Below are 24,119 nucleotides of genomic sequence, written 5' to 3'. Positions count from 1 at the left end.
TCCCCATCCCGCCTGCTCATCTCAAGGTGGCAACCTGTACTTTTGGATAAAATTTTAAAGAGGGAGTATAATAACACCGAATGTGTTTATTCATAATATTTTTGTTATGCATACTACTCCCTTATAATGTTAGACAAATAGACAAGTTTGGCCTTTGGCTGTAAAACTTTTGGCTATTCCTATGTACCTTCCATTTAATAACTTGAAAAAAATCATTCCTTCCAAAATGTCCAGCAACGTAATCCTTTCTTTTCCTATTTAGTCCTAGAGCAGCACTCAAATCAGTGAACAGAAGGAAAATATTTATTTTTAAGTATTTTTGAATAGCTATAAGACTGTATTTGTTTGGTAGTATCTTTTCACACATTGGATAACGACATTAACTGAAAAAGGATTTAGGGGAAAATGCAATTAACTTTACATTTTCTAAAGCCCTGCTTGTCCCAGATTTCCATAAATCTCTCTTCTGAATGTAATGCTGTATGTCTCCAAATGTTCTATCCTTCTTAATGGTGTGAGAGTCACTTATGTTAGGCTGATTTTTTTTTAACAACTCAATCAAAGTAGGAGTCCTGAGGCAGTTGCCTTTTATTCAAGTATTATGTCTTACAACCTATTTGCCTATCCTTACTCTAGGTTGATACAGCACATATTTTTTTAGTTGTCCAATACAATCTCTAGTTTTAAACCCTTTTCATGGAACATTGTAGAAGATAATATAATAATGTGTGCCTTATGTTTAAATTCTCATCTCAAAAACAAAAATTGCCCTAGCAATTTACTATTTTACTGATCTAAACTAAAAAGCCTATTTTTATGGCCTCTGTTTAAGACAATTGAAATTTTCTTTGTGTTCATAGAACTTTTTATCCGTCTTTAAGCACTTAGACTGAGAAATTATAAACTGTGAGTGGCTGCTGGAATATACTAAATACATTTTAAGATAAGTTACCTAGTAAGTTCCTTAAGATACAAGTTAGTCCATTTAGCTGTTGCTGCTCCTGCTTCCTGCTTGTTGGTTCATTCAACAAATATTCATTAATTTAAGTGTCTTTTAATTGTAAAGAATGGTGTTATTGAAATATGAGGTTGATAGTAACATTTTCTTTATCACCCAAGTTCCATACAGTATATTGGAGAGGGGCCAAAATCTATGCAAAAGCCATTATTTATTATGCATTGTGCACTTGCTGTCTCTTATTGAGGATAAAGCAATGAATAAAACATGGTCTGTGCCCTCAAAGAGTTCACAGTTTAAGAGAACTGTAAATAAATGCTTAAACATCACAAGGAAAGTTAGAGATGTGAAAACAGCTAACACTTAACTATCTTGGAACAGGGTGAAATAAGTTCAACAATAAAGGAATGAAGTGCTCTTGTGTGCCTGGGAAGGCACAACTAGTCTGAACTGAGGATGTAGGAAAACCACAATGGAGGGAAATGATGCCAACTCAGTATTGAATCATGAGTAGAACTTCAAAGAATAGAAAAAGAAGTTAGGACATTTGAGCACTAGGAAACTCATTTTATTTTTATTTCTAAATAAAGTATCATGTTTTTTTACAGTAAACCAAACTAGCTAATAAACAATACCTTAAATTTTTAAAAGTCAGAATTTGTCACTATGTTAATTAAAAGACTAAGATTTCTAAACAATCTTGAGACCCCCAAGGAAAGGCTAACCCTCCAAGGATGGCCATCTTAAATCTCTTCGGTTTGGTAGTTCTCTGTGCCTTCAGAAATGCTTCTCACTCAGTCTCTTTAATATCCTTGGTCTGTAGCCACCTACACAAGGAAAAAGTGAACATACAGGCTTAAGAAAGACTCTGATCTTTAGTAATAAGGCTGTGATTCGCCTTGGGAAATCTTGGTATAATAACAGTTTCGTCTTCCATCTCTCTTATTTGTCTACAAATAGAGTATGGGTTATACTTTTTGATATTTCTTAAATACTGTTTTTCAGAGACTTGTTTGTCTCAGAAATACAGTGTACGTACTTTTTCCTTAACCAGTAGCATAAATGCAATATAAACTCTGATCTCCCCTGCAGGGACAGCTGGGTTTGTGCAGATAGTGTTAATTTTATGTTTTCTAGAAAATGTCTTAAGAATTGTTTGTTAAAACTCGCCTTCATATGACACAAATTCGTCTTTGAATGAATCTAAAAGAACTCCATTGAAACATCAGTCTATACTGAGTTCTGGTTTCTGTTTCTGAGCCTGATTGTTATTGGAGGAAAGAGGTCAGTGAATGGTCCCTGGTAGCCTCAGGATACTCTCTACAAACATAAAACCAAGAGGGTGGCACCACAAAAAAAAAAAAAAAGAAAAGAAAAGAAAAAAAAAATCTATATCTCTTATAGATCATTTTTTTATGCTGTGTCCTTAAATGAATCTTAGTTGCCTTTATTCTTCTTCATGTTTTGTTTTTATTGTATACCTCTGAAGATTGTTCTCACCACTTCTTCCATGGGGTTCCCTTGTCTTTGCCTATGTCTCATTTTCTCTGTAAAATTATTTCACCTTTTTCTGATATGCATTAAATAATTCAAACTAGCATTATGCTTTTCTTTCTCATATACATTTAGAAAACCATGTATAAGACTGATTTTTTTCTTTTAGCAACTACATTTATGTATGTGAAAGTGATTTGAATCAGTACCATTGTTACATATTTCTGTGGTAAATGGTTGTCCCTTTTAAATCCCATCAATATATTTATCAAAAATAAATATCCTCACAATTATTCATTTGTCTTATTCAACTTTCAGTTGTGTCTCTTTCAGGTTGAATGACCAGATATATAAATTGAGATGCTGACTAAGTTATTCAGCATGTGAATCACATAAGGCAGTAACAGAGTTAGAGGAAATAGAACCAAGACACATTCAGTAATTTGCTCTAGGTCTGTTCATTGATAGCTGAATGTTTACTGATTGGTATGATTTCTCATCTAGCCTTTTTTTTTCCTTTCATTTCCTTGACGTACAGCAACTTAATCCTGGTGTTTTTCAGCTCTTAAACATAGCATAAACCATAGAGATCATCAAACCTAACCTCTCTTTTACAAATGACTAAACTTGCTTAAGAAAGGTAAAGGGACTTACCTAAAACAGCAGAACTCCTAACTAATAGTATTAGAATTATAATCAAGGTCTTTTGACCCTACGTGGAGTGTACTGTTAATTGTTCCATGATGTCTCTTCATTTTTATAGCAACTCAACAAATTTCAACTTTCACGAAATGTAGTAATGGTTAAATAATATAAGGTTTAAAAGAAATAATAGATTAGAGCAGAACTAAATGAAATTGAGAGCCAAGAAAAAACACATAAAAAGGATCAATGAAACAGTTGACTCTTTGAAAGGATAAACAAAATTGATAGACCACTTGCTAGATTAATAAGGAAACAAAAGAGAAAATATTCAAATAAGCACACTCAGAAATGACAAAGGTGACATTACAGCTGATACCACAGAGATACATATGATCCTCAGAGACTACTATGAACATCTCTATACATACAAACTAGAAAGCCTAGAGAAAATGGATAAATTCCTGGAAACCCACACCCTCCGACGACTGAACCAATAAGAAGTTGAAATCCTAAACAGACCAGATAACAAGTTATGAAATTGAATCAGTAATAAAAAATCTATCAAAGAAAACGCTGTACTAGATAGGTTCACAGCTACATTCTACCAGATGTTCAAAGCAGAGCTGGTACCAATCTTACTGAAACTGTTTTTAAAAATCAAGGAAGAGGAATTCCTCCCCAACTCATTCTACAAAACCATTATCCTCCTGATACCAAAATCTGGCAAAGGCACAATAAGACTACAGGCTAGGCTGGGTGCAGTGGCTCCCACTGTAATCCCAGCACTTTGGGAGGCCAAGGCAGGCAGATCACTGAAGTCAGGAGTTCAAGACCAGCCTGGCCAACACGGTGAAACCCCATCTCTACTAAAAATACAAAAATTAGCCAGGCGTGGTGGTGGGTGCCTGTAATCCCAGCTATTCAGGAGGCTGAGGTGGGAGAATCACTTGATCCTAGGAGGTGAAGGTTGCAGTCAGCCAAGATCACACCACTGCACTTTGGGCTAGGTGACACAGCAAGACTATGTCTCAAAAAAAAAACAAAAACAAAAACAAAACAAAAAAACTACAGGCCAGTATCCCTGATTAAATTGGTAGAAATTTTCTTAATAAAATATGAGAAAACCAAACCCAGCAACACATCAAAAGGATAATTTATCACAATCAAGTAGATTTTATTCCTGAGATGCAAGAATGGTTCAACATATGCAAATGAATAAATGTGATACACTCCATAAACAGAATTAAAAACCATATGATCACCTCAATAGATGCAGAAAACACTTTCGATAAAATCCAACATCTCTTCATGATAAAAACCCTCAACAAACTAGATGTTAAAGAATATACCTCAAAATAAAAAGAGCAACTTATGACAAATACACATCAAACATCTTACCAATTGGAGAAAAGTTAAAAGCATTACCCCTAATAACTGGAACAAGACAAGTATGTTCACCTCACCATTCCTGTTCAACATAGTACTGAAAGTCTAGCCAGAGCAATCTGACAAGATAAAGAAATAAAAGACATCCAAACAGGAAAAGAGGAAGTCAAATTATCTCTGTTCACTGATAACATAATCCTATACCTAAAAAAAATAAACCACCAGGTGCGGTGGCTCACGCCTATAATCCCAGCACTTTGGGAGGCCGAGGCGGGCAGATCACGAGGTCAGGAGATCGAGACCATCCTGGCTAAGACAGTGAAACCCCGTCTCTACTAAAAATACAAAAAATTAGCCAGGCGTGTGGTGGGCGCCTGTAATCCCAGCTGCTCTGGAGGCTGAGGCGGGAGAATGGCGTGAACCCAGGAGACAGAGCTTGCAGTGAACTGAGATCGCGCCACTGCACTCTAGCCTGGGCCACAGAGTGAGACTCCGTCTCAAAAAAAATAAAATAAAATAAAATAAATAAATAAACCCTAAAGATTTCTCCAAAAGGCTTCTAGAATCAATAAACAAATTCACTAAGGTTTCAGGATACAGAATCAACATTCAAAAAACCAATAGCATTTCTATACACCAATAACGTTCAAGCAGAGAACCAAATCAAGAACTCAATGCCATTTACAATAGCCACAAAAAAAAAAGAAATACCTAGGAATGCAGCTAGCCAAGGAAGTGAGATCTCTACACGAACTGAAAAACAATGCTGAAACATAACAGATGAGAAAAGCAGATAGAAAAGCATCCCATGCCCATTAATGGGAAGAATCAATATCATTAAAATGACCATACTGCCCAAAACGATTTATAGATTCAGTGCAAAGCCTATCAAGTTATCAACATCTTTTTCATAGAATTAGAAAAATCAGTTCTGAAATTCATATGGAACCACAAATGAGTGCAAATAGCCAAAGTAATCCTAAGCAAAAAGGACAAAGCTGGAGGTATCACATTACCTGATATGAAACTATGCTGCAAGGAAATACTAATCAGAATAGCATGATACTAGTACAAAAATAGACACACAGACCAATGGAACAGAACCCAGAAATAAGGCTGCACATCTATAACCAACTCATCTTCACTAAAGTCAACAAAGGTAAACAATGGAGAGAGGGTATTCAATAAATGGTGCTGGGAAAATTGGCTAGCAATATGCAGAGGAAAGAAACTGGACTCTTTCACCGTATATAAAAATACATTCAAGATGGATTAAAGACTTACATGTGATACTTAAAACTATAAAAATGTTAGAAGAAAATGTAGGAAAACACACCTGGATATTGGCCTATGGAAAGAATTTATGACTAAGACCTCATAAACAAATGTAACAGAAACAAAAACATATGAATGGGACATAATTAAATGAAAGAACTTCTTCACAGCAAAAGAAACTGTCAACAGGGTTAAAAGACAGCCTAAAGAATAGTGTATTCGTTCATTTTCACACTGCTATAAAGAAGTACCCAAGACTGGGTAATTTATAAAGGAAAGAGGTTTAATTGACTCACAGTTCCACATGGCTTGGTAGGCCTCAGGAAACTTACAGTCATGGTGGAAGGGGAAGCAAACATATTCTTCTTCACGATCTTGTGAGAACTCACTCACTATCACAAGAACAGCATGGGGGTAACCACCCACATGATCCAGTCGTCTCCCATGAGGTTCCTCCCCCAACACATGGGGATTACAATTCAGATTAAAATTCAAGATGAGATTTGGTTGGCTATACAGAGCTTCAAGATGAGATTTGGTTGGCTACACAGAGCCAGAAGATGTCAAATAGAATAGAGTATTTGCAAAGTATGCATCTGACAAAGGTCTGGTATCCAGAACCCATAAGGAACTTAATCAGATCAACAAGAAAAAAAAAAAAAAACATTAAAAAGTAGGCAAATGACATGAACAGACACTTCTCAAAAGAAGATATGTAAGTGGCCAAGAAACATGAAAAAATGCTCAACATCACCAGTCATCAGAGAAATGTAAATCAAAAGCACAATGAGATACTATCTCACATCAGTCAAAATGGCTATTATTAAAATGTAAAAAAAATTAAAACCCAGATATAGGTGAGAATGCAGAGGAAAGGGAATAGTTATAACTTGTTGGTGGGGATGCAAATTAGTTCGTCCCCTATGGAAAACAGTATGGAGATTTCTTAAAGAAGTAAAAATGGAACAACCATTTTACCTAGCAGTCTCACTACTAGATATCTACCCAAAGGAAAAGAAACCATTTAATCAGGAAAGACACCTACATTCTTATGTTTATTGCAGCACTGTTCACAATAGCAAAGGCGTGGAATCAACCTAAGTGTCCATCAATGGTGGATTAGACAAAGAAAATTTGGTATAAATACACCATGAAATAGTATGCAGCCATAGAAGAGAATGAAATCACATCCTTTGCCAGAAAATGGATGCAGCTGGAGGCCGTTACCATATGCAAATTCACACAGAAACAAAAAGTCAAATACCACATGTTCTCACTTTTAACTGGAAGCCAAATAGTGAGTACACATGGACATAAAGATGGAAACAGTAGACACTGGGTACTCCAAAATGGCAGTGGAAGAGTGGGGAAAAGGGTTGTAAAAGCTGCCTCTTGGATAGTATATCCACTATTTGGGTGATGGATTCACTGGAAGCCAAAACCCAGCATTATGCAATACATCCATGTAACATGAAGTATTTGCACATGAACCCCCTGTATTTTTTTTAAAACATCATGAGATTTAGCCTTTTCTGAATCTGGTAGTTACTGTTAAAAATGTTGACAGGCCAATGGTACAAATATCCTAGCATCTGCTCTGACATTTGGTATGTGTTACTAGTGTTCTATTCTGTTATTTACACTTTATTGTGTGCCTTCTGTGTGCCTATATTCTTTTAAATTCCATAATTATTGACTTTAATGTCTTTTAGATTCAGTATTCCTTAATTGTGCTGCAATCCCTATGGGAACTAGAATAAGTTATGAGAGCCTTGAAAATGTTTTTGACTGCTCCATTCTGTTATTTTCTCTTCCATTGATGGCGTACTGCTTCGACTGCTGAGTGGTGAAGGCGCTTAAACCTCCTGGGCCCATTAGATCTAACTTGTTTACTGCATTGATATCTATATGTTAAATGACAAGAGAGTTCAAGTTATTGAATAATTTAAAATTCAGTTCTAATTGGTGTCATATGACCTGGGAAAGGCCATGGATGATGCCAGGAGCATGCTGTGAATTTCTTATAAATAATTCATGAATTAGATGATTCATTTGCTTGAATGTCTTGCTAAATGCAAAAGTTTGTAAGTTAAACTGATGATATAACACCTGTAAGTATTTAGTTCATATGCTAGAAGGTAATCTACCTTGATGATCTTCTAGCAAAATCTGCCAGTAGAGGAGAGTTAATTGCATGGGGGAAAATGAACATTTATTTGGGATGAGACTTTGGCAAACCACACAGTGCAGCTGTTGCATTACGTATTTTCTGTCAACTTGACAACTGGTCCATATATGCCCAGTGTTAAAAATGCATCGTGTCATTCTGTGCCTTATTTTACATTAACTCCATATGCTCTGGGAGATAAAATGACCTGGCCCACATGGTAGTTTAGGTTTAGAAATAGTTATTTAGGTCTTGAACTACTGACTTCTCAGTAGAATAAAGAGCAGAGGGAAATTTTGAAGTTACAAAATTGAGATTTTTTCATTCTTATAAGGCTGTAAGTGGTAATATGAGGATTGTTATAGAGTGCTTGTTAGGATAGGAAATTATTATTTATCATCAGAGAATGAATAGCAATAAGAACTGTTGGTATTATTGAGTAAACCTGTGGTTAACAGCTTATAAATGCTTTGGAAGTAATCACATCCTAAACATCTAAAGTTAATAACAACCTGTTGTAAGAAATCACTACTGCAGTTTAGTTCACCTCTTTCCTTATGAGACTAGCCAGGCCCATAAAAATGATTTACAGAATCTTATAGAACATCACTGTTTACTTGTTGATGGGATTTCACAAAGTAATTCTGCAATTGTTTTTTGACATGTGAAAACATGAGAAAATCCTGGCTTATCATAAGAATAGTATGTGATTTTTGGTGTGTGTTCATGTATGAGTTTATGTACATGTATATGTGTGCATACATGTATACAGTATCATTTACATATTTATAAACAGGCTTTTTTTTTCTATGCAGTCTTTATAAAATGTTGTATTTTTTAAATTATCTTAAAGATTTAGAAAATCTTTTTCTAACTTAGCAATGTAGTTATCTTCAATATTAGAAAATCCTTCATTGTATCCAAACGAATTCTCTCACAGGTTTTTTTTTTTTAGTCCTTGTTCTTTTGTCATTGGTGTTTTTTATCTAGTCATTAGCCTGTGCCTTACCCAAGTTATGAGATATTATGCTTCAATTCTGTCGTAAACCAAAGATATCTTAATTTTCTCCTCATCTTTGTTTTATGCTGTGGATTCCATAGCACACCACGTTAGAAGTCGCCATTGGCAGAAGTCAGTTTTAGTAGCCAAGAATTGTAGTATCTTTTGTATAAGACAAATCCTTTTCTTTTTTCTTTTTTTTTTTTTTTTTTTTTTTTTTGAAATGGAGTCTCCCTCTATCACCCAGGCTGGAGTGCAATGGTTTGATCTCGGCTCACTGCAACTTCTACCTCCTGGGTTCAAGCAATTCTACCACCTCAGTCTTCCAAGTAGCTGGGATTACAGGCACGTGCCAACATGCCTAGCTAATTTTTGTATTTTCAGTAGAGATGGGGTTTCACTATGTTGGCCAGGCTGGTCTCAAACTCTGGACCTCAAGTGATACACCCACCTTGGCCTCCCAAAGTGCTGGGATTACAGGCATGAGCCACCACGCCCAGCCTATATAAGACAAATCCTAATATGCTATCACTGTGAACTTAACTTTTTTATCTGTTGTAATCTGTAGATTTTTTTCCTGTCTAAATTTTTTTAATTATAAAGTTTGTTTTTGTAGCCTTTGTATATCCCCCTACATGCTTTTCTGCTAAATGTCATTTGTTCATTCATCTAGTTCATTTCTATTACATAGAAAAAAATGTAAATATGTAGTACATTTCAAGTCATATTGTTCACTTTTCTTACTGGGTTTTGAGCATATTCATAGAATTCTTTAATGCTTATTCATAGAATTCTTCAGTTGAAAGAATATTTAGTATAATCATCAAGTTCAGTTGGCAAACTACAGCAGGTCACATATAGCCCACTGCATGATTTTGTACAATCCATGAGCTAAGAATGATTTTTACGTTTTTGAGTGGTTGAGGGAAAAGGATATTTCATGAAATTGGCAAATTGCATGAAATTTATTTATTCATATATATATTTGTTGTTGTTGTTGTTGTTGTTGTTGAGACGGAGTTTCGCTCTGTCGCCCAGGCTGGAGTGCAATGGTGTGATCTCAGCTCACTGTAAGCTCCATCTCCCAGGTTCATGCCATTCTCCTGCCTCATCCTCCCGAGTAGCTGGGACTACAGCCACCATGACTGGCTATTTTTTTTTTTTTTTTTTTTTATGTATTTTTAGTAGAGATGGGGTTTCACTGTGTTAGCCAGGATAGTCTTGATCTCCTGACCTCATGATCCACCCACCTTGGCCTCCCAAAGTGCTGGGATTAGAGGCGTGAGCCACCACACTGGCCTGCATGAAATTTAAATTTCAGTGCCCATAAATAAGGTTTTACAGTAACACAGCTACAAATATTGTCCATGTATTATCTCTCTTGCTTTTGCACTACAAAAGCAGAGCTGTGCAGCTATGACAAGGATCTCATGGCCTGCAAAGCCAAAAATGTTTATTGTATGGCCCTTTACAAAAAAAAGTTTGCCGACCTTGTCATGGTTGCAACTGGCTGAGGCCAGCATCACAGGTGGTGAAGGAATTTACCAAGACAGTCATAGGTAAAGAGAGGCAGATTTATTAGAGAAGGTGTGGATATATGTTGCAAGGGTGCAACAGACAGCACAACAGAGAAAGGCTGTCTGCAAAGAGGCAGGGACTGTAGGGAAGCTTTCTAGGGTCGTACTATAGGGGCTACATGTGGAATGAGGTTGTGCTGCTTGGGTTATGTGCAGAGTAATGTGGTTGACCCAGCAGGTTGTTTGTGATTAGCTGTCTCTCAGAGCAATTGTTTTCTGCCACCTGAGACCCCTCCGTCGTTGTTGCTTACTTATCAGGACTCCACATTCCTCTGCAACATAGGTATAAAAATGAATAAATTCTAGCTACATGCAACATCATAGATAAGGGTCACAAATATAATGTTAGATGAAAGAAGCCAGACAGAAAAGAATATATATCATATGATTCCATCTATACTTAAAAAATAAACAAGCAGGCCAGGCGCGGTGGTTCACGCCTGTAATCCTAGCACTTTGGGAAGCCAAGGCAGGCGGATTGCCTTTACTCAGGAGTTTGAGACCAACCTGGGCAACACGGTGAAACTCTCTCTCTACTAAAATACAAAAATTTAGCCAGATATGGCAACGTGCGCCTGTAGTCCCAGCTACTCAGGAGGCTGAGGCAGGAGAATTGCTTGAACCCAGGAGGCAGAGGTTGCAGTGAGCCAAGATCATGCCACTGTACTCCAGCCTGGGTAACAGAGCAAGATTCTGTCTCTTTAAAAAAAAGTTAATAAAATAAATAAATAAATAAATAAATAAATAAACAGGTAAAACTGAACTCTAGTATGAATGTTTAAGCACAAAAGTTTCAAAGCAAAGAAGTTAACTCCCCTAAAAGTCAGAATAGTCGTTCCCTTTGACTGGAGAGGTAGAGGGTACTAACTGTGTGGGGCTGGGAGGGTCTTTTGTGTGCAAGTTGTGTTTTTTTTTTTTTCCTTGGATACTGGTTACACGGGTATTGCCTTGTGATTATTTACTGAGCTGTTCATATTTGTTTTGTAAACATTTCTCTGTTTATTATATTTCACGTTAAAGAAGTTGGGTTTTTTTTTAAGTAGGAACAGTATAGAGTAACAGAAGACTAGTAACAGAGCGAGATATTTCCTATATCTCACATGCAATGTTGACGTGACCTTGGTAAAGTTGTATTGCTTCATCGAACCTCATTTCCCGTCTGCAAAATGGTAATTATAATAACTACCTTACAGAATTAAGGTTCAATATGTAAAAACATTTGGCATACTACATAGTAAGCTCTGAGTTAAGAATAGCCTAAGTGCAACTTACAGAATGGGAGAAAATTTTTGCAATCTATCCATCTGACAAAGGGCCAATATCCAGAATCTACAAGGAACTTAAACAAATTTACAAGAACTAAACAACCCCATCAAAAAGTGGGCAAAGGATATGAACAGACACTTATAAAAAGAAGACATTTATGTGGCCAACAAACATAAGAAAAAAAGCTCATCTTTACTGGTCATTAGAGAAATGCAAATGAAAACCACAATGAGATACCATTTCACACCAGTTAGAATAGTTAGAATGGCAATCATTAAAAGTAAGGAAACAACAGATGCTGGAGAGGACGTGGAGAAATGGGAATGCTTTTACACTGTTGGTGGAAGTATAAATTAGTTCAACCATTGTGGAAGACAGTGTTGTGATTCGTCAAGGATCTAGAACCAGAAATGCCATTTGTCCCAGCAGTCCCATTACTGGGTATATACCTAAAGGATTATAAATCATTCTGCTATGAAGACACATGCACACGTATGTTTGTTGTGGCACTATTCACAATAGCAAAGACTTGGAACCAGCCCAAATGCCCATCAGTGATAGACTGGATGAAGAAAATGTGACACATACACACCATGGAATGCTGTACAGCCATAAAAATGGATGAGTTAATATCCTTTGCAAGGACATGGATGAAGCTGGAAACCATCATTCTCAGCAAACTAACACAGGAACAGAAAATCAAACACTGCATGTTCTCACTCATAAGTTGGAGTTGAACAATGAGAATACATGGACACAGGGAGGGGAACATCACACACTGGGGCCTGTTGGGGGATGGAGACTAGGGGAGGGATAGTATTAGGAGAAATACCTAATGTAGATGATGGGTTGATGGGTGCAGCAAACCACCATAGCACATGTATACCTGTGTAACAAACCTGCACATTCTGCACATGTATCCCAGAACTTAAAGTATAATAATAATAAATAGTCTAAGTGATGACAGGCTATTCTTGGAAAATGTAGGGCATTCAATGGTCAGTGAAGGTGACTGTTTAGAGAAATAATTTGTACAAAGTTCTTCCTTGACGTTCATTTTTTATTTTCCATCTCTTTTAAACTTATTTTGAATTATTTAAAGGTCTTTTTTTCACCAACCACTTCACAAAAGAAGACATTCACATGACCAAAACGCGTAAGTAAAGTTGTTCAACATCATGACATATAAGAGAAATGCAAAATAAGACCACAATGAGATTTCCCTGCACACACACCAAATGGCTAAAAATAAAAACACTTACACTACCAAGTGTTAGTGTGAATGCGGAACAACTGGGACTCTTACACTTCACTCGTGGGATGTGAAATCAAACTACCACTTTGGAAAACTTACTGGATTGGCAGTGCCTAATAAAGTTAAACATATGCCTGCCCTATGGCCAAGATAAATAAATGCATATATCTAAAACAAAGACTTTTATCATTACTTTTAATGGCAAAAACGCAATTACTTTTGCACCAGCCTAATATAAGACTATTCATACATGCTTTATTCATAATAACCCCTAACTAGACACAATTTTATATCAACAAAAGAGTGAATAAGTTGTGATATATTCATACAATGAAATACTGTGCAGCGGGCTGAGCACTGTGGCTCACGCCTGTAATGTCAGCACTTTGGGAGCCCGAGGCAGGTGAATCATAAGGTCAGGAGATCGCGACCATCCTGGCCAACATGGTGAAGCCCTGTCTCTACTAAAATACAAAAGTTAGCCGGGCATGGTGGCGTGCACCTGTAGTCCCAGCTACTTAGGAGGCTGAAGCAGGAGAATCACCTGAACCTGGGAGGCGGCGGTTGCAGTGAGCCAAGATTGCGCCACAGCACTCCAGCCTGGGTGACAGAGTGAGAGTCCATCTCAAAAAAAAAAAAAAAGAAAAAAGAAAAACACTACCCAGTGATAAAAAGAATGCACTGTTTATTGAAACACACAACATAGAAGAAGCTAAAAAATTAGATTGAGCTAGAGAAACCAGGCACAAAAGAGTGACGTACTCTGTGATTCCATTTGTATGAGGTTTAGCATAAGCAAAATGAATCTGTGGTCATAGAGGTCAGAATGATGGTTATCCCTGGGAGTCTGAGGAGGTGCTATCGACTAGAAACGACACAAGGGAACTTTCTGGAGTAATGGAAATGTTCTATAACTGGATCTAGGTGATGGTTACACAGATAGATACAAATATAAAAATTCGTCAAGCTGTACACTGAAGATCTTTGCATTTTATTGTAAATTATGCCTCAATGTTTAAAAATAAATTTGGTTTCTAAGTTAGTGTTGTATCTCGGAAAACAATCATATGAAACCCATATGCCAGAGGCAGCCATTTGGGAGTTTGCGTTGGTTTAAGCCTTAGTTAAGAGATGTTATATTTGCAAGTATAGAAATCCTGGAGCAGCTCCAGAAAGAAAAATACATCTCTTTCATTCAGGACCATTGTTACTTCTTTGTGTCCTAAAGGCAACATCTGTCTTCAACTCTACTAATAAAATAGCTTAACTTTTTATATTCAGATTCTTACAGGGGGTTTTCAATTTGTATTCTCATCCTCTTCCTTTAGTTACTGTGACCCATACCCCATCTTGAATTTTTCTGTTAAGGTTATATAGCAGACTATGCTTATTGAGAATGTCTGTGTGCAAGCCCCAGTGCAATGCATACAGAGGGATAAATACAGCTCTTGCCTTCAAAATTGTTGAGTCAGAATTCAATGACAAGAATCATACTACTACTAATAATAATGGGAAACATTCTTTTGAATACTAACCTAGACATGGTCCAAACACTTTGTATGAATTACTTCATTTAATCATTACAAGAACCCTAAGAGGCAGTGCAAGATGTTAGCGTAAGAGTGACATCTTTTGTATGAAAGAGAAAAATGAATAACTTCTCTGTTATCTCAAGCAATTCAATTCTGGCCTGACTTGCAAACTCAACTTTAGCATAATAAAGGTAAGTTACTGAACTCATTCACTTTAGAAGAAGTTTAGATATAACCTGTTGTAACTGAACATGCCCTTTGGGGATTTCTCCCTCACCTCATCTACACACCACATACAATGTTCTCCTTGAAAGAAATATGAGTGGGTTTTTTTCTTTTTTGTAAATTGGACTTTTATAAATTGGTGCCCTTGATAACTGCCCATCTTTCTCACCACCACATTCAGTTTTGAAATAGATGCTTTTCTTAATCCCTATTTTACTGGTGAGGAACCTGAGGCTTAGGTAATTTGATTAAGGTGCTATATTAGTTTTACAGTGCTGTGTAACAGATTACCACTAACCTGGTAATTTAAAGCTACACAGATTTATTACCTCACAACAGTTTCTGTGGGTCATGAGTATGGGCACAACTTAGTTGGGTCCTCTGCTTAGGTTCTTAACAATGCTGCAATTAAAGTTCAGCTGGGCTGCATTCTTATCTGGCACTCACGGTCCTCTTCCAAATTCACATGGTCGTTGGCAGAAGTTAATTTCTTACATCTGTATGATGGATGTCCCATTTACTTACTAGCTGTTGACCAGAGACTGCTTTCTGCTCCAGGTGTTTTTGCCACTTGATTGGCCCTCCCACAACATCACAATTTATTTCTTAATGGCCAGCAGAAGAATCTCCAACCTGGGATGAGGGAGCAGGATAAGACCTTCTTTTAAAGGGCTTACCTGATTAGATCAAGCACACCCAGGAGAGTCTCCGGTTTTATTAACTCAAAGTCAACTGATTAGGAACCTTAATTACATATGAAGTCTGTTTTGCCATAAAATGTAATATAATCACAGGATTTATATCCTGTCATATTCACAGGTCCTCTGTACACGCAAGGAGAGAAGATAATAAAGATTGCATACGCTAGGGGGTGAGAATAATGGGCAGCATCTTAGAATTTTGCCTATTGTACATGCATAGTAACCCAGCAGGTAATTGATAGAGCACTGCTCTCTGAGCAAAGCGTGCATTAAAATAATTAAGCTGTACTACCTCTCAAAAACATGAAACATTACCTGAAAAAATTTTTTAATTATTCCAGATATTTGATTTTGTGGATAATTTCACAATTAGTACCATTAAAGTAAGTGTAGAATATGTCAGCACCTAAAAATGGACATATGTAAATAATGTTTTGAAACACAAATGAGACTATAAAATATGGATTTGAATATATAACATAAACTATTTTAATTTCTGGACCTTTTAAAAACTTAGCTGTTATTTGAAATACATATATATCTCTAGTAGTTTCTGACCTTCTAGTAAAAGATAGTTTACCATACTAAGTAGCAGGTGATAAATGTATGTACTGGCAGTAAGTACTGTAGAAGTTCAGAGTAGGAGAGATTAATGTGGACTAGAGAGTCCCTTTAGATGTAAAATAAATTAATTTATTTATTAAATTAATAATTTATTTTAATTATTAAGTAGCTGATTAGAAATTTTGCCCAGCACTGGTCCGCATTCTATTGCTTGTCATCTGTTTGTTGTACGGGATTGCATGTGTTCTTTGAAGAAGGGCAAGTCTTCTCAGGTGTGACGCATTCTCATTTAAATAGAAATCCGTTAGCATTACTACAGTCATTCAGTTACAATCTTAATCACTGTAATAACCTTCATTCTTTTATCATAGAATAAGAAACATGATGTCAGCTGTGTATCTCTGTTAGTTGATACTTTTTACCCATCAGTCCATCATTTGCAACTATTGCGAAATAAATTGGTGGGATTTTTCTCCCCTTATACTAGGGATCTCATTTATTCTCATTCATTTGTTTTGTGTCTGTGGAGTAGCTAGCCATTTCAGTTGTTTTAAATTATTTTGTATTTGACAATAGGCATGGTAGCCTGAAAATACACACCCCCCAAATATGACCATGTCTTAATTCCCAAATGTCACATTATGTGTTACAAGGTACTTTGTAATGCAAGAGACTTTGCAGATGTGATTAAGGCTCTTGAGAGGGGGAGATTAACTGTATTACCCAGGTAGGCCCAATCAAATCTAAGTGGTCCTTCTAAGAAGGAGTCAGAGGAGAAGGCAATGTGTGATGATGATGGAAGCAGGAGTTGGAGTGATACACCATGAAGATGGAGGAAGGGCTATAAAAAGTGAGAAATACAGGTGGCCACTAGAAGCTATAAAAGGCAAGGAAGCTGATTCTGTCTTCTGAGCCAAAGGAATTAGCCTTCCCAACATCTTGACTTCAGCCCAGTGAAACAGATTTTTTAATTTCTGACCTCTAGAATTGTAAGATAATACATTTGCGTTATTGTAAGCCACAAAGTTTGTGCTAAGTTGTTATAGCCACAGTAGGAAACTAATACAGAAGTTGTAATATATTTGTTTACTGAAGAAGTCGTATTTCTGTTGCAGCATTGAGCTAATAAGATTCCCTTAGCATTCAAATAATTGTGCATGAAAAGTGAGACTGTTTCAAAGGATATGGATAGAAGATTAAGAATTTTTTCTTCTTTGGTTAATATAAGTGTTCGGTACACAGAAGATTTTTTGGATTTGTTTGAATAGAAATAGAAAATGGCAGGAAAGTAAAGTGTTAACGTAAATGGACTTTGAATGAAAGCCTAAGGGAAGATGAAGTGTTAGTGGAAGCTGTCAGATATTTCAATTGTTTAGGTCTGCTTAGTTTCTTTCTCTTATCTTCTCTTTAGCTTTCACTAAAGATTGAATCTATGTATCTAGAGTAAATCGGCCTTGGAAAACAAGGCCTCTCCCTCCACAAGTGGATTTGTTCCTTTCAGATTTGTGTTAAAGGTTATACTCTGACTGCTCAAAAGAAATAACAGCTGGTAGGAATAACACGTTTTCAAACAACCCATCTTGCTAGTTAAGTAATTGGACTTGGAGGCCCTTTTTTGCTGTGCTCCAGATCTAAATTGAGGGGAAGTTTTTATGTTATAAAGGGCTACCCTTGAAAGAGTCTAATCATTATCTTTCTTTATTATTTTGTTAATTACAAGTGTCCACCTTCATGGGCAAGTTGCTCATCTGTAACACACACAACATTTACATTAAACTATAATATTTCTCTTTGGACAACCTGGAATCTAGATATACCATGTTTCTGAAATACACTGTGAAGAAAAGCTGCTTAGTCATACTAAGTAACGATGTTCAGAGATGAGCTAAGTATAACAACTCAATCTTCCCAGGCTAAGCTCAACAGTAAGGGAGATGGAGATGTTCCATGATACAGATCAACAGTTTTCAAAGTGTGGTCCCAGATCAGCAACATGAGCAAATTCTCTGAGTCTGCTCCAGACAGAAAGACTTGGAAACTCTGGGGATTAAGCTATAGTTTCATGTTTAACAAACACTCTCCAGGTTATTCTGCTACACATTAAAGTTTGAGAATCACTGATATAGATTGTTTTGTTCTCATCGCTAGAACAGACTTACAGCTAGAATGTTGGAAAATCTGACTCTATTGACATGTCAGAGATAATTTGCAACTGCTTCCTTTCTGCCCAAATTCTGTCAGACTAATCACTTGAATAGATTAATTGAAAAATCAATTATGTTTGTAGATGAAATTAAATATTTTTTGTATTTAACTGCTTTTGATTAGAATCCTATTTTGTTGAAAGTGGTTGGTTTTATCTGTGTTCTGTAAAGATACTTATAAAACCTCATCAAAATTCTACCAGTAAGTCACATTCTATTCAGTATAAGGTGAAATGTTTTACATCAAATCTCATGCTGTGTAATGGCCAAAGAATATTTAAGGTGACTGAATGGATTTCTTGGCTCAGTATTCAAAAGTAAACATTTTAAGATGTTAATGTTTAAGGCTTTTACCTCTTCTCAAAATTGATTTTATGTAACTCTCATTATTTGCAACTCCTGAAATCACCAAAGATCTTGCTTAAGCAACATGTAGCAGCAACTTATTTTTCTTATCTTTATATGGATTTACTGAAGTGTAGATTATTTGATAATGAATGTAGCTTTGGGGCACAAGTCTGTAACTGTGTGAATGCTATAATTTAATATTTAAGACAAAACAACAGCTTTGGCTTGGTAAACATATATCACTGATTTCTGAAAAACTGAATGAAAGAACTTGTTTTATTGTGTTCTTATTTGACAGGTGATCTTGTGGTTCTTTCTAGGTATCCAGTAGAAAAAGCACTCTCCAGTGTTCATCTGTGGAACTGGATGGTTCCTACTTGAGTGTAGCCAGACCGCAGACCTACTATCAAACCAAGCAAAGACCTAAGTCTGCAATCCAGGATTCAGCTTCAGAATCCCTTATAACATTTAGGAATAATTCTTTGAAACCAGTAACCCTTCATCATCCCAAAGATGATCTAGGTAAGATACCATCAGAGACCACAACATGTAATTATGAATCTCCAGGGAGAAAACCAGTAGATGCAGTCCCAACAGAGAAAATGCCACAAGAAGAATTGCACATGAAGGAATGTCTACACCTTAAGCCTACTCCTACTCAATGCTGTGGTCATAGACTTGCTGCAGATCATGTTCATGAGAGCCATTCTACAAACACAGCCCCTCAACATCCTAAGACACATCCAGAATCATGCAGTTATTGTGGGCTTTCTTGGGCGTCTCTGTTGCATGGTGGAGGGGCGCTGCAACCAAATGAAACTTTGAAAAAGCAGATCTCAGAAGATAGAAAGCAGCAACTGATGCTTCAGAAAATGGAGCTGGAAATTGAAAAGGAACGCCTTCAGCATCTGCTGGCCCAGCAGGAGACAAAGCTTCTTCTAAAACAGCAACAGCTTCACCAGTCTCGACTGGATTACAATTGGTGAGTACTGCCTGTTCTTTTTATTTATTTATTTATTTATTTTGAGATGAAGTCTTGCCCTATTGCCCAGGCTGGAGTGCAGTGGCACAATCTCAGCTCACTGAAGCCTCCGCCTCCCGAGTTCAAGCAGTTCTCTGCCTCAGCTTCCTGAGTAGCTGGGATTACAGGCGCCCGCCACCACACCTGGCTAAGTTTTGTATTTTTAGTAGAGACGGGGTTTCACCGTCTTGGCCAGGCTGTTCTTGAACTCCTGATCTTGTGATCTACCCTACCTGCCTAGAACTTCCAAAGTGCTGGGATTACAGGCATGAGCTACCGTGCCCGGCCGAGTCCTGCCTCTTCTTTTAGCAATGTCTGTAGTTTGGAGAACACAGTGTAAAATTGCTGTATTACTATAGCAGATGTGTAGAACCAGAGGTTCTTCTGGATCTTGGCTTGCTCAAGATGCATATCAGTTATGTCTACTAAGTAAATTCCCCTTTATTCTTTGAAAGACTTCAAAGATTACCTTGTCTTCCAAACTGATAGCTTAGAATATCTATTTCTGAGCAGTCTGGTGTAATTTTTGCTGGGTTCCAAAAGACATTTTAAAATGATCTTACCATTATGCAGAATCCTTCGCTGTTTGATATCATTGTGGACAATATTAGGCATTAAGTAAAAGCTTGAGATTTCGGGGTGTGGAATTAGATTGTAAAGCAGTGAGATTAACTGTCATCATTCCAAATTTATGTCTACCTGCCATAATATAAAATACAACAAGTGATGGGAGTCTTCTAAATTTAACCCTTTCTGGCCATGAAGCATGACCTGTTGAATGACAAATTCTCATAAACCTATCCACATGTGGGCTGTTCTTCCCTTAACAATTCTTCCTAAGAACAGTGCTTGAAAAGCTAAATTGCTATTTTGTTATTATATAATGTTTCTTTTCTCCACATCCTTGACATTTGGTATTGTCATTAATTTTTATTTTACCTCTTCTAATATGTGTATAGTGACATTTCATTGCAGTCTTAATTTGCATTTCACTAATGGCTAATGACGTTGAACATCTTTTTGTGTGTGTGCTTGTTTGCCCTCCTATCTTCTTCAGTAAATTCTCTCTTCAGTTTTGCCCATATTCTAATAGGATCATTTGGGTGTTTTGCTGTTTGGAGAGTTCTGCATATATCTAGATATAAGTCCTTTGTCAGATATGTGAGTAGCAAATATTTTCTCCCAGTCTGTACCTTGTCTTTTCTTGTTTATCTTTAATTTTTTTTTCTTTTGGTAGAGACAGGTTCTCACTGTTGCCCAGAGTGGTGTTGAACTTAAACAATTCTCCTGCCTCAGCCTTCTAAAGAGCTGGAATTACAGGTTTGAGCCACTGCTCCTGACTCTGCCTTTTCAATTGCTTAATAGGATCTTTCATAGAGCAAAAATTTTTAATTTTAATAAAGTCCAATTTATCTACTTTTTCTGTTATGGATTATATAAAGTTTTATCATAAATCGATGTTGGATTTTGTCAAATACCTTTTATGAATTTTGTCAGGTATCTTTTATGATCATGTGCTTTTCTTATTTGCCCTGTTAATATGGTGCATTAAATAGATTTTTAAATGTTAAACCAGCCTTGCATCCCTGAAATAAACCCCACTCGGTCATAATGTATGATTTTAAAAATGTTACTGAATTCCATTTACTAATATTTGTTGAGAATATTTGCATCAGTTTTGTTTTGTGTTTTTTTTTGAGACAGAGTCTTGCTCTGTCACCCAGGCTGGAGTGCAGTGGCGTGATCTTAGCCCACTGTAACCTCTACCTGCTGGGTTCAAGGGATTCTCATGCCTCAGCCTCCTGAGTAGCTGGGATTACAGGCGTGAGCCATTGTGTCTGGCCTATTTGCATTAGTTTTGATGAGGGATATTGTTCTGTTGTTTTCCTTTTTTTTTTTCCTCCCCCTTTGTCCTTGTCTTGTTTCGGTATCAAGGTAATGCAGGCCTCATAAAATGAGTTGGGACATGTTTACTCTGCTTCTGCTTTCTGGAAGAGATTGTGTAGAATTGGTGTTAATTCTTCCTTAAATGTTTAGTAGAATTCTCCAGTGAAACCATCTGGACCTGGAGATTTATTTTTTGAGACTGTAAATTCCAAGTTTAATTTCCTTTATACTTACAAGGCTATTCAAATTATCTATTGGATAATCTACCTTGCCACAGGTTTGTTCATTTTAATTATCTTTCAAATAACTGGCTTTTTGTTTCATTTAGTTTTTGTTATTTTTCTGTTTTCAATTTCATTGGTTTCTGCTCTTTATTATTTTCTTCCTTCTGCTTGCTTTAAATTTACTTTGCTCTTCTTTTTTCCTAATTTGTTAAGATGAAAGCATATTGGTTTGAGACTTTTTCACTTTTCTACTGGAAGCATTTAGCGCTCTAAATTCCCTTCTCGGCACTGATTCAGCTGTGTCCCACAAATTTTGATATGTTGCATTTTCATGTTTATCCAATTCAGTGTTTTTTTGGGGTATCTTTTGAAACTTCCTATTTGACCCATGGGTTATTTAGAAGTGCTATATTTAGTTTCCAAGTTCTTAAAGATTTTCCTGTTTTATTTCTGTTACTGATTTTTAGTTTGATACCACTGTGCTCACATAACACACTGTATAATTTTCATTCTTTCAGACTCATTGAAGTTTAAGGACCCTAGGGCATGTTCTGTCTCGATATATGTTCCACGATGTTTGAAAAGAATATATATTCTGCTGTTGGGTGGAGTGTTCTGTAAATTAGATCCTATTATTTGACAGTATTGTTGAATTCTTCTATATTCTTGCTGATTTTCTACCTACTTCTATCACTTATTGACAGAGGGGTTTTGAAATCTCCAGGTACAATTATGATATATCTATTATCTATTTTTCCTATTAGTTCTATTAGTATTTGTTTTATATATTTATACCTCTGTTCTTTGCTGCTTATGCATTTAAATTTGCCATGTCTTCTTGGCAGGTGAACCATCTTGTCACTATGTAATGTCTTTCTCGGTCCCTATTTTTTTTTTTTTTCTTTTTTTTTTTGTGACGGAGTCTCACTCTGTCACCGAGGCCGGAGTGCAGTGGCACTGTGTTGGCTCACTGCAACCTCCGTCTCCTGGGTTCAAGTAATTCTCCTGCCTCAGCCTCCCGAATAGCTGGGATTACAGGCGCCCACTACCATGTCTGGCTAGTTTATATGTATGTATATATATTTTTTAGTAGAAATGGGGTTTCACTGTGTTGGCCAGGCTCGTCTCTAACTGCTAACCTCAGGTGATCCACCTACCTCATAATCTTTTTTATCTAAAGTCTCCTTTACCCGATATTAATATAGCCATTCTTACTTTCATTTTATTAAGGTTTTCAAGGTATGTGTTCTTCCATCCTTTTACTTTCACCATATATATGTTGTGATTTTGAATTCAGTTTCTTAGACTCAGCATTTATTTAAGTCAGCCAGTTTCTTTTAATTGGTATGTCATGTTCAGAAATTTACTTTTTTTTTTTGATTTTTTTTTTTTTTTTTTTTTTGGTTTGACAGGCTCTCACTCTCTTGCCCATGCTGGAGTGCAGTGGCATGATCACGGCTCACTGCTGCAGCCTTGACCTCCTGGGCTCAGGTGATCCTCCTGCCTCAGTTTCCTGAGTAGCTGGAACTACAGGCGTGTGCTGCCATGCCCAGCTAATTTTTGTGTTTTTTGTAGAGATGGGGTTTCGCCATTTTGCTCAAGCTGATCTTGAGCTGCTAGGCTCAAGCAGTCTGCCTACTTCAGCCTTCCAAAGTGCTGGGATTACAGGCATGAGGCACCGTACCCGGCCCAGACACTTACTTTTAATGTAAATTGTATATGATTTCCCATATAGTTGGCCCTCCATATCCCTAGAGTCAGCCAACTGTGGATTAAAAATATTTGGGGGCAATAAATAATGCAACAATAAAACTATTATAAATAAAAAATATAGTATAGCAAATATTTACATAGCATTGACATTATAGTAGGTATTACCAGTATTATAAGTAATGTAGAGATTATTTAAATTATACCAGACGATGTGCAAAGATTATATATACATACACATCACTTGAGCAAATCCGTGAGATTTTGGTATGGGAGAAGGTCTGGGACTAATCCCCTGAGGATACCAAGAAACCACTGTAGTGTTTTTGAGTATATTTCTTTGAATAGATTTGTTTTATTGGTTGCTCTAAATATTCTGTTATACACACATAACTTATCAAAGTCTGTTGGTGTCATATTTTATCAGTTTAAATTAAATGTAGAAATTTGATCTCCCTTTAAGTTCCCTTACCCTCCCCCATTTATAATTGTCTTAAAGAGTTTCTCATTGAGAACAGAACAAGAGAAATTTTACAATCTGAACAACAGAAATAGACTAAACTCAAAAAAACCTAAACAGAATCTCTCATTAAGAACTACATCATAAAATATTATAATTTTTGCTTAAATCATCAAATTTAAAATGAGTTACAGAGTAATTTAGAAAAGTGAAGAGAAAA

At 36.5% G+C, this 24,119-nt stretch overlaps 1 protein-coding gene across 12 annotated transcripts in view; it reads left to right on the top strand.

Moving 5' to 3' along the window:
- Positions 1-24,119, top strand: part of KIAA1328 (KIAA1328 ortholog) — a 354,206-nt gene that overhangs the window by 188,520 nt on the left and 141,567 nt on the right. For all 12 annotated transcript variants that reach the window (XM_007974232.3, XM_007974231.3, XM_007974233.3 and 9 more), the window contains one exon: positions 18,918-19,579. In XM_007974232.3, the coding sequence (XP_007972423.3) occupies positions 18,918-19,579 (662 nt within the window). The remainder of the gene's footprint in view (positions 1-18,917; positions 19,580-24,119) is intronic.

The sequence above is a fragment of the Chlorocebus sabaeus genome, chromosome 18 (genome assembly GCF_047675955.1).
Source record: "Chlorocebus sabaeus isolate Y175 chromosome 18, mChlSab1.0.hap1, whole genome shotgun sequence".
NCBI lineage: Eukaryota > Metazoa > Chordata > Mammalia > Primates > Cercopithecidae > Chlorocebus > Chlorocebus sabaeus.
This window is presented reverse-complemented; position numbering and strand designations above follow the sequence as displayed.